The 11,674-nt window shown below is 47.6% G+C and overlaps 1 protein-coding gene across 1 annotated transcript; it reads right to left on the reverse strand.

Moving 5' to 3' along the window:
- Nucleotides 1-548: 548 nt before the first annotated feature.
- LOC130885097 (complement C1q and tumor necrosis factor-related protein 9) lies at nt 549-11,415 on the reverse strand. Its single transcript, XM_057786506.1, has 4 exons — nt 11,256-11,415; nt 6,050-6,236; nt 4,298-4,360; nt 549-1,509 (listed from the first exon to the last, which is right to left on the reverse strand). Exons 2-4 carry the CDS (start codon nt 6,213-6,215, stop codon nt 737-739), a joined length of 1,002 nt encoding a protein of 333 aa, XP_057642489.1. The 5' UTR covers nt 6,216-6,236; nt 11,256-11,415; the 3' UTR covers nt 549-736.
- Nucleotides 11,416-11,674: the final 259 nt, after the last annotated feature.

The raw sequence follows: 11,674 nt of genomic DNA on the forward strand, positions 1-11,674 counted from the left end.
TGCCCCCCCTTAGGCTCATATGTTTGAATACTTGGTTCCCAGTTGATGGAACTGTTTGGGAAGGATTAGGAGGTGTGACCTTGTTTAAGTAAGTGTGCCACTGGGAGTGGGCTTTAAGGTTTCAAAAGTCCATTCCACGTTCAGTCTCTATCTCTGTCTCTCTTTCTCCCCCTTCCCTGCCCCCCGTTAATAGTGTTCATTTGTTATCTGGGTCAGTTGGGAGCAGCTGGAGTCAGTGACTTAATCCCTTGTGACACTCTGATAAAGATTTCTATAAAGCATCCCTCATTCCCTTCTCCATATGATGATTTCTGTGCTTCTAATAAGAGAGAGAGCACAGCCCTCTGCTGGGGACAGGGACAGATTCACAAGTCAGCCTTCAAGCAGACACAGATTCAGACTCAGAGCAAACAGACAGGGAGGACGGAAGACACACAACACGAAGTAGAGAATTCAAATCTGGACTCCCTCTTGGTTCCATGACACTAAGAGGAAGTGCTTTGATCTCTTGCCTTAACGGGATACTGGTCCACAGTCGGTGTCTCTGAGTTAGTTTATTATGAATGTGTTCGAATGACTGACTTTGTAGGCTTAGCTTCCCACATCTACACTTTAGGATGGACGCAATAATTGGAAGAATGGACACAGTCACATCCCACCATCCCCGAGCTAGCTCTGGGGGCACCATGTCCACCAGCAGAGCCTTCAGTGAGGCCCATGTGCAGAGTCCACTGTGTCAAGAGCTGCTGAACAGAAGGAAGCCAGTGAAGGTGGTGTCATCGTCCTCATCTGCAAACAAGCCATTAAACCTCTCTCCTCCCATCACCTGCATCCACACCTCGTCCCCGAGCTTCAGCTCCAGCACGATGCCACCAGAGGCCTGGTCCTCAGAGCTCATGTAACCATCCTTGGTATGCAGGACTTTTGCCCCATTTTTGACCAAAGAGACCTGTACATTCCTGGAAAAAACAGTGATGTGGTAGGTGAAGTAATAGACACCGGCCACGTGGCAGGTGAATTTCCCCGTCGCCACGTTGTAATGGTTCAGTTCATTGTACAGGATCTTATCGAATTTAATGGGCACATCAGGAGGAGGGAACTTGCTGATCACCGTGAGACCCACAGTGAAGGCACTCTTAGGCAAGATGGGAGCCTCACCCACTTTCCCTTTCTCTCCTCGATCGCCTTTCCAGCCTCTCATCCCTCTGACTCCCGGCTCCCCCTGGGGGCCCATGGGTCCGGCTTCTCCCTTAGGACCTGGTTTGCCAATGGGGCCCATTGGACCAGGTAAGCCCTTGGGGCCCAGTGGTCCAGTACTGCCCATCAGTCCTTCTGGACCAGTGGGGCCCACATCGCCTTTATCTCCCTTCTGCCCCTGCGGGCCAGTCTCTCCGGGCAGCCCTTGTTCTCCTGTAGGGCCAATGGATCCCTTCGGGCCATGCTTCCCTGGGGATCCTCTGGAACCTGGATCACCTTTGATGCCTTTTGCTTCAACTCTTCCATCTGCTCCTGAAGGGAGAAAGATAATGAAGGTGTTTTAGGATACATTTCCTCGTGAGCAATGTTGGAGTTCCTATCACTAAGCATTTAATTGAGACAAAGCGGTGTGTGGGTTCAAGATCTGCTCAGAGTCTGAAAAGTCACAAACTCCCAAACTGCATGCAGGGAAATGCACGTGTAAGCACACACACACAAACCCATAAATAAATAAATAAATTTAAAAAAAACAAAACAGGGTCTTATGTAGCCCAGGATGGCTTCAACTTCACTATAACCAAGAGTGACTGGATGATATTGAACTGATCCTCCTGTTTGCAGTTCCTGGGTGCTGGGACTATAGCTGTGTTTGACCACTCCCAGTTTATGCAGTGCCAGGAATAGAACCCAGGACCTCGAGCATGCTAAGCAAGCACTCTACCAACGGAGCCACATCCCCAGCCTCCAAAAGCATGCTTTAGTCAGTACCAGGGCTCATCTGAGTATTGACAACCGTGCCACCAAAGTGTCCCATGTTGAGCCAGAAACAAGGGGAAAGCACACATCATTGAAGGAGACTATGACAAGGAGCAGAACAATCCAGACTGCTGCGTCACAGGGCCTCAGTCCTAGGCAAGTGACAGTCCCTCGAGGAGTGGACCTGGAATCAGACATTCATTGTGGCCCCCATGCCTGCCAACTGTGGAGCCCTTGTCTGCCTTTCTGCCCCAGTTTTCCTCGGTCTACATGAACACTCCACACCGTTCACTCCCTCTGCCTGTACTGGGAGGCAGTGGTGCTCATGAGCAGAGAGCCTGGGCTTACCCCAGAACATTAGCTAGCCTTTCTCCAACCCCAGCATGTGTGGACATACAGGACAAGCAGACAGTGAGCCCCCACCACATCTGCCCCTCATCTACCGAGCTGGAACAGTGATGCTACCCAATTTATAGAACTCTTCTATTTTCATAAAAAGCCTTAGATTAATCCCCAGAATGAGTTACATGTATTTGACATTACAGCCGTCTTTCTCCATTGGTTACTCCCTACCCTTCAGGTTGCAATTAATTCTGGGAAAGTACCAGTCACCAGTAACCCAGGGCCCTACTCAAGTGCCACTTTCTCCCTGGAGCAGGGCCAGATGCATTGAGTGAAGTAGGACTTTCCTCCTTGGTGCTCACCCACCCAGTCAGAGGTCAGCACACTGTGGCCTGCTGCCCCGATCTGTCTCTCAACTGATTATGCAGTCAGTGTGTGATGAAGACGGAGACACACTTTCTTCAGCAGTTAGCTATTAGTAAGGGTCTCCTGCTCCCACAAGCACAGTCTCACCCATGTGCCTATAGATTCCCTAATGAACTCATTGGGTCACATATACAAGAAAGAAAACAGACAGGAGAGAAGCAGAAACAGCAGCAGCAGCAGCAGCAGCAGAAAGGGATCTGTGGAACTGGCCAAGAGAGGGTAGTGGGATGAATGTGACTGAAACATTATGTCCAAGTATGAAAATGTCACAGCGGAGACATTATCTATAATTAATATATGTTTATAAATGTTTTTGAAAAGAAGGCTGTGGCACACCATTTGTTTAGCATGCATGAATTTCAATGTTTAATTCCCAGTGCTGGGGAAAACAAGGCAGGGCTCCATACTATGCAAAAAGTATATAAAATGCAAATACTGATCTTTCAGCCACAGCTGCCCCAGAACATGGCAACACCTGTTTGTGTGGCAGCTGAGGCTGCCTTTTGGTGCACGGGGAAGATCCCATGACCCACAAAGCTGAGATTAATATCCATTTGGACATTTCCAGAAGTTTACTTATCCCAGCATGCACCTGTAACTATTGAAGAGAGAGAATATATTGGTGGCTGTGGTGGCTTATCTTGCTTATCAATTTGAATATATCTAGAGTCAACTAAAACCCAAACATCTGGGCCTACCTATGAGGGATTCTCTCTCTCTCTCTCTCTCTCTCTCTCTCTCTCTCTCTCTCTCTCTGTCTCTCTCTCTCTCTCTCTCTCTCTGTCTCTCTCCTCCTTCTCCTCCTCCTCCTCCTCCTCTCTCCCTTCTTCTTTCCTTCCCTCCCTCCCTGCCTCCTTCTCTCTCTGTCTTTCTTGTTTGCTTGTTTCTTGAGACAGCATTTCTCTCTGTAGCCCAGGCTGTCCTGAACGCACTCTGTAGACCAGGTTGGCCTCTAACTCACAGAGATCTGCCTGCCTCCCAAATGCTGGGGTCAAAGGCATGCACCACCAAACCCAGTAAGAGATTGTCTTGATTGGATCATTTGAGGCAGGAAAACCCACCCTAAGTTTGGGCCACACCTTTTGTCATCAGCCCATTGCGATTGACATGGAGAAAGAAGCTTTTGCTTTTTTCCTGTTTGCCCTTGTTCTAGCTGGCAAACCTTTCCACCCTGCTGCTGGCCCATTCCTTTGCTAGTCTTAGAATCTACCTCTTCACTATTCCAAGATAGACTGAGGATCAACAGCTCTTTAGGAATTCCCCAGGACTCTAGAACCAGACTGGGACTGCTGAGACATCCAGGCTCATAAAATGAAAAACAGATTCTCAGCCTCCCTGTTGGGAGACAGCCATCGTTGGACTACACAGGCCACAGTTTGAAATCCCCACCCCACCCCCTGTGTTTATATTTTTATACAATCATGCTACCAGTTCTGCCCCTTCAGAGAACCTTGACTTATACAGCGGTTCATCCTGGAAGCACCAGACAGATCAGTTCACAGCAGTGCGGAACGGCTGCTGTAGGTCCAGCCTTGTGTCAGAGCACTGTGCAAGGGACGATGCAGTCACCACTGACCTGGTTCTCCTTTCTCTCCACGAATTCCATCCTTCCCTGGGTCTCCGGGATGTCCTGGTTCTCCTAGGTGGAAGGGAAGAAAGCAGAGAAGAGTTGAGAGGCCAGTTCCAATCTCCCAGCTATGAGTCTCCAGGGGTGGTTGATATGGGAAGTCCTGGAGTGCCCCAGCCTGCCTCCTTTTCCACCAGTGGAGGTAGAGGTAGCAACTGTTAGTGAGTATCCAGGCTGTTGGATCATGTAGGATGAGCAGGTTATGAAACGCGTTGGTGACTTCCTGAACACCCATCTGTGGGGTGCCCAAGGAGCTTGAAGCAGGGCAAACTGAAACTCAGAGGGCCATGCTGCAAGTCTGTCTCGGGATTTGGACTTGGAAGTAATCTGAAGGTGGGAGGTGTTAGGCGCATCTCTCATTCCGATCCCTTTCCACCATTCACTCGAAGAGTGGAGCAGAAGGCTCTCCAGATGCAGTGAAGCATCAGAGAACTCCATGCTATGACTGTTGAGGAAGGAAAGGCATGGTAGACAGTGGTAAAGACCACAGAACAAGCTGGGATGGGACACAAGGGATCTACTAGTCATACACCATCTTGAGTCTGGGAGCAGGCCACCATGTAACGGCCACACTATGGTGACAAAAGAGCTCACAAAGTCATGGTTTACTCCAGGTTCTGTCTCACTCAAACCAGCCAAGACCCCAAAACTTAAACCCTACCATTGTAGTTGTGGGGTGACAAGCAGCTGGGACAGCCTTCAACTCTCAGGACTGGAAAGAGACACAGGTTGGTTTGCATCTATCATAGAGCCTGCTGTTACGCCAAGCAAGCCCTGAGTCCCATTGAACCACCAAGTGGGAGGTTTTCCCCAAAGCAGCCTCCTCTCCATTATCTCCCACTCCTTGTCTACACCACCCTGAAGCCTGAGCCTTCCTACCAAATTTCTCTTTCTCCCTGCTTAGTTCCCAATTCTTGTATTCTGTATATCTCAAAGTTTTTATACAGACTAGAGCTTTAACATCTACCTGAACAACTGAATGTATGTTATGGACACTGTACTAATTGTGTGTTGATTATATAAAACACACAGCGAGCTGGGCAATGGTGGTGCACACCTTTACTCCCAGCACTCAGGAGGCAGAGACAGAGGCAGGTAGATCTCTGTAAGTTCAAGACCAGCCTGGTCTACAGAGCAAGATCCAGGGAAGGCTCCAAAGCTACACAGAGAAACCCTGTCTAAACAAAACAAAACAAAACAAAACAACAAAACATACACACACAGAGCGCATCCTCAGAGTACCAGGTAAAGAAGCAGCAGATTTTCCTCCCAAGCAGCCCGCATTAACATCATTCTCCAAAGAAATAGCACATTGAGTAGAATATATATATATGAACTAAATGGAAAAGGAGAGAAAGAGATACTTTTGTTTGTTTTCTTTTTATTGTTTGTTTGTTTGTTTTTTGAGACAGGGTCTCTCTATTATGTATCTCTGGCTGTCCTGGAACTCAGTATATAGTTCAGGTTGGCCTTTAACTCACAGAGACCCATCTGCTTCTGCCTCCTGAGTTTTGGGATTAAAGGCATGGGTCACCAGAACACATGTGTTTTTAAGAAATCCGTTTTGACCAAGCTGGGGAAGTAGCTCAATGACAAAGGGACAAGATGGGAACAGTGGTGGGTGGGGGCTCCGTGGGCAGGGGGAACGGTATACCAGCAGGAAGAGAGGGACGAGGCAGTAAGAAGCTACACGTTCAGTACCTGTGTCTCCTTTGTCACCCTTGGAGCCATCTCGTCCATCTCTTCCCGGGAGGCCATTGTGACCTGGATTCCCCGGAATGCCAGAGTGCCCTTGCCGGCAGGTGTCCTGGGAGTATGCACTCTTTGCACATGAGCCCATAACCAGAAGGAGCCACCAAATCTTCATGATCAGATGACAGGGACTGGGCTGAAAGAGGAAAACAGAAACTGAAAAATGCCTGGTCGCTGTGTGTAGATATAGTTGCTGGACATGGACACAGGCCCTCATCTCTGCGATGGGACAGGCCTTGGTCTCTGGGCATGGACACAGGTTCTCCTCTCTGCTATGGGACAGGCCGTCTCTGGGCATGGACACAGGCTCTGCTGTCTGCGATAGGACAAGCCTTGGTCTCTGGGCATGGACACAGGCTCTCCTCTCTGTGATGGGACAGGCTTTGTTCTCTGATATGGACATGGTTGCTGGGGAGTGACTTGGCCTTTTCTCTCTGCACTGACAAAGGCTTGAACATGATCTTACGTGTCCGATAGTCGGAGCAAAAAAACAGAAACCAGGCACCTGACCAAGCTATCACCAAGCCTGACAGAGTGGCACATGCCTATAATCCCAGCACTCAGAAGGCTGAGAAAAAAATCTTAAGTTCTAGGTCAACCTGAGCTATATAGTGAGACTCTATTGTTGAGAAAGAGAGGGGAGGGAGGGAGGGAGGGAGGGAGGGAGGGAGGGAGGGAGGGAGAGAGGGAGGAGGAAGAAGGGAAAGAAGAGAGAAAAGAAAGGCATATTGTCCTCAGGTGGTAACACACGGCTGGGACCACTTTTAATAGTCAGTAAAATGTGGAAAACAAGTTTTGAGTTGCAGAGACTCAAATTTATTATTTCAATTTGAGTGAGCCACTTTTTTGAGCCAGAGAAAAATGTTTTCTTATCTCATGGAGCTGATGTAAAGACTAAATTTGGCCACAATATAGATGAAAAAGCACACTACAAATAATAATGCTCACATAGAATTACCATCTGAACCAGCAATTCTTTTCCTGGGACCAGAGCCAAAGAAAAACAAAAACAAAACAATAATAACAAAAACTGAGAGACTTGAACAAGCTCTGTTCTGTAGAATAATCCCTTTGTACATGGTAAAGATTTGTCGCTGTGATTGGCTTAATAAAGAAACTGACTGGCCAATAGCAGAACTGAATAAAGTTAGGAGGGAGAGCCAAACTGAGAATACTGGGAAGGAGAAGAGTGGAGTTTGGAGTCCCCAGCAGAGAGACAGAGAGAAGCAAGTTGGGCATGCTGTACCGAGAAAAGGTACTAATCCATATGGAGGGTACATAAGAAATGAAAAATGTGTTAATTCAAAGTGTAAGAGTTAGCTAGTAACAAGCCTGAGCTATTGGCCAAGTTTGTAATATTAAGCCTCTGTGTGTTTATTTGGTAGCTGCTAGCAGGATAGAAACTTCTGCCTAAGCCCGGCGGGTGGTGGCGCACGCCTTTAATCCCAGCACTTGGGAGGCAGAGGCAGGCAGATCTCTGTGAGTTCGAGACCAGCCTGGTCTACAGAGCTAGTTCCAGGACAGGCTCCAAAGCCACAGAGAAACCCTGTCTCGAAAAAAAAAAAAGAAGAAAGAAAGAAAGAAACTTCTGCCTACAGCTCTGTTCCTGGCAGCAATGTCCACAGAGGCCACAAGGGGGAGCAGCTCACGAGGCCATAGAGGATAGAATATGTAGTGTATAAATACAGTGGAATGCCATTTGGCCCCCAGAAAGGCAGAAAATTCCGGCCCATGCGGCATCATGGATGAACCTCAAAGACATTAAGTGGTGACAAAATCCGGGACTGAAAGTTAAATCTGTGTGAGTCTTATTTAAAGCATGCAAAGTGGTCCAACTCATGGAGAAGGCAACATAGCGGGTGCCAGGAACTGAAAGGGAGGAGGTGCTGTTCTGGGGAAGATGAAACCTCTGCAGATCTACGATGGGGACGGCTACAGGATGCTGTGAATGTACTCATTGCTACTCAGTCATACACTTAAGACGGCTCAACTGGTAAGTTTGAATTTATGTATATGTTTGCTCACGATAAAAGACAGTAAAACATTAAAGCAGAGGAAGTGACTCAATTGTAGAAAGGCTGCCTCGCGCATGCGGGGCCCTGAGTCCCATCCCAGCGTTATACACATATAACAGAAATTATGTGGCATTAACAGCAATGTACCAAACATCAACACTGGGGCTGTGGCTTCAGCTCAGTGCTAGAACACTTGTGTGATGTACGAGTTCTTGGCTTAACCACCAAGGCTACAGCAAAAAGACACGGGAGCCTGCTGTGATAATCCAACTCCTTTCCTCTGGGGACACTGGCCCTCTTACTTGGCTTCCCGCCTCTTTGTAATTGTTTTTGTTTTTAATCTGCCTTCAGCCTCAGGTTGGAGCTGAGATCCGGGTGAGAGGGGAAGAATGGCTGGCAAACTGCTCCCCACAACAGGATCAGCATGCAAGTCCCTGCGGGGTTTGAGTCCATGAGATGCCAATGAGGAACCAACCCGGTGAGTATGCAAAGTGCCACACTACCTCTCCCTCGGGTGCCGCCTGGCAGGGGTTCTGCACTGGCACAAGGTCACAGGTCATCTGACTGTATTTTCAACATTATATCCCCAGTATAGGATAGAGCAGCAGATTGAACAGCAATGGCTGAAGGCAAGGACGTTGTGAAGGCAGCTCTTTGAAGAATTAAGAGTGAAACAAAACACAGAAGAACACACAGGCTAATACCACCCTCAGATCCCAGATTCTTATGTACCGTCTGCAGTAACATAGATGTTCATAAGCCTCTGGAAAGGCAAGAAAGAAAGAAAGAAAGAAAGAAAGAAAGAAAGAAAGAAAGAAAGAAAGAAAGAAAGAAAGAAAGAAAGAAAGAGAAAAAAATGAGGGGGGTGTCTGTCCCTTTGATCCAGGAGTGCCATCTCTATAATTATTCATAATAAAGCAAGATCTGTGTGCTGAAGGTACCTGCAGCATCATCTGTTAAGGGGGGGAAGGGCACATTATGTAATGGCTAACAACAGACATAGGGAGTGGGACCAAAGTAAGCACTGAAAGAGCTATCGTGATTGGTGACATATGTAAGAGATGCCTGGAGGCAGAAGGATGATGAGTTCAAGATCAGTTTGAGTACGGATGAGATTCTGTCTCAAAAGACCCAGCCAATCATAAAAGACTAAAATGGGGGCTGGAGAGATAGCTCAGCAGTAAAGTTCTCTTGCTGCTCACGCAGAGGACTCGAGTTCAGCTCCCAGCACCTACAGTGAGTAGCTCACAACTGCTTCTGAACTTATGAGTCCTCTTTCTGGCCTCTGAGGGTATCCACACAACAAGCACATATACACACAGACGTGCAAAAAATAAAATAGAGGTTTAAAGAATTTTTAAAGTGGTGTTTAGAGACTAAAATAACAGGCACCTTATGAAGATATTGATGCATGCATATTATCAAAAACTAGAAATATATGCAAATAACCCAACATGTTAATAATTAGAATGACAAGGTAAGAGACTTTCCTGTGGGAAATGTCTTTGTAGTGTTAATTACACACTTGTAGCTATTTTTAATTATTTTTAATTGTGGTGTGTGCATGCACGAGTGCACACATATGAACGTAAAGACCTTTGGAGCCCAGAGCATCAGATGCCCAAGGAAGTTGGAGTTATAGGCTGCCAGATGTGGGTGCTGCAAACTGAATGCTACCCACAGTGCTCTTAACCTGAGTGACGTCCAAAAAACTGTGTCACCCTCTAGAGGAAGCTGCAGAGTATTATGGGATACAGAAAGTATTTCTGGAAGAGGAATCCCAGCTGTTTCCCTCTCAGTCAGGAATGCACTCCACTTCAGGAAGTTGAGTTTTCTTAGAGCCACATCCATGAGTTATCTGCAGCGGCTTCTGCTGCTAAGCTCACGGGTGACTGGTAGATTCTACACCGAGTCCTCTTGTGTTTTACCAGCGTCCCCCCTCACGTCCCAACCTCTCCATAAAAACCCACCTGGCAGGGTGGAGACGGCTCAGTGCTTAAGAGCTTGGGCTTCCAGAGGACCTGGGTTAAATACCCAGCACCCACAGGCTGCTCACAACCATCTGTAACTCGAGTTCCAGATGATGCGACTCTCTCCTGGCTTCCAAGGTGGTACAGAGAGACAGTGCTGGCATAACACCCACCCACGTTTAAAAAAAAAAGCTACTTGTGGTGCCTCTTCTGATTAATTTCCTCTAATTCACAGTCAAGGGGAAGAACGTTTCAGGTTCCTTATGTCCCCTCAAACACTTCAAAGTCCTTACGAAGCCCCAAATACTAACGTTTGACAGAAATTGGGAGAACAGCCTGACTTTTTCCAGGCAAGGTCTTTCTGACGCCACTCAGGGCAGCTTAGAACTCATGACCCTCCTGCCTCAGCATTCCAAGTGCTGGATGGCGGGTGCGCTACACCGGGCCAGCTTGTGAGCAGCCTTTACTGAGGCCCGGCTTGCTTGAGCATAAAGCATGAGGGATGACATCACGGTGTCCCTCCTCACTAAGCTGGCTTTATTTGCTTCTCTCATATATTCTGCACAATGTCACAGCATTTCTCTTTTCCTCGACACACATTGAGGCTTTTACAGACCATATAAATTAGCAGAGATGTAACTATTAAAACAGACTCATTGAAGCATGTGGCTGATCACCTGTGAGCTTTTCTACGAAGGGCTGCTATTCTTGTGATTTATCCTATTTGTTTTTGCTTTTCATGCCTCCTCCGAGGCCCAGGATTGCAGAATTCTGGCAAGTGAAAATCTTTGATTTTTCTCTCCTGTTTAGCGCCACCATCCCACCCCCGTCCCGTGTGTGTATGTGTGTGTGTGTGTGTAACAGAGAGAGAGAGAGAGAGAGAGAGAGAGAGAGAGAGAGAGAGAGAGAGAGAGAGAGAGAGTCTCGTACTAAAGCCTAGGCAGACTGACTTGAACTCACTCCATCGTGAGTCTGTATCAAACCTTCTGTGCCAGCCTCTCCGATGTGGTATTACAAGTATGAATCACCACACCTGTCTGCCCTTTAGAAAAACATTTTAGAAGCAGATCACCTCTCTTCTCACCCAGAGCTTTTAAAGACACCTGGCTACCTCGGAACCCAGGCACCTTCAACTCAACATGAAAAAAAAATCCTCTCCGGCTTTCTTACCTGAACCCTGAAGTCCTAGGCTGCACACGGACACTGTGAGAATAAGGAGGCCACACACGGTAAATAAAATCATGCCTTCCTGCCGTACAACTCCCCAGTGGACATAACCGCAAAATAGCAGGAAGGGGAGGGGACGGAGGGAGGCACAAGAGGTCTTGGACGAGCTTCAAAAATCACAGCAGCACTGGGGTCGGGTGGCATTTCTCTGGAGCACCCCTGGGTGTGGAAAGCTTTGCCCCTTTCTTCTGTCCTCTGAGGTAAAATGAGGGGACTCCAGGTGTTCCAGCAGGTGGGATATGAGAGAACGGATGGATCCTCATTGCAGGTTTCTTTCCTTAATGTGAACAGCAGCTTCTCACTGACCTTGAGTCCCCTGTGGGGTGACAGACACAGAAATGACACAAATGGCCGTGATAGTA

This window comes from Chionomys nivalis, chromosome 12, assembly GCF_950005125.1.
Source record: "Chionomys nivalis chromosome 12, mChiNiv1.1, whole genome shotgun sequence".
NCBI classification, from domain to species: Eukaryota; Metazoa; Chordata; class Mammalia; order Rodentia; family Cricetidae; genus Chionomys; species Chionomys nivalis.

What these genes read in the sequence shown, in the direction of transcription:
- LOC130885097 (XM_057786506.1), bottom strand. Translation starts at nt 6,215, where the DNA reads ATGAAGATTTGGTGGCTCCTTCTGGTTATGGGCTCATGTGCAAAGAGT. An exon ending in GGGTGACAAAGGAGACACAG is followed by an intron (nt 4,361 to 6,049) that starts GTACTGAACGTG and finishes CCTTCCACCTAG; the next exon opens with GAGAACCAGGACATCCCGGA. An exon ending in TGGAGAGAAAGGAGAACCAG is followed by an intron (nt 1,510 to 4,297) that starts GTCAGTGGTGAC and finishes TTCTCCCTTCAG; the next exon opens with GAGCAGATGGAAGAGTTGAA.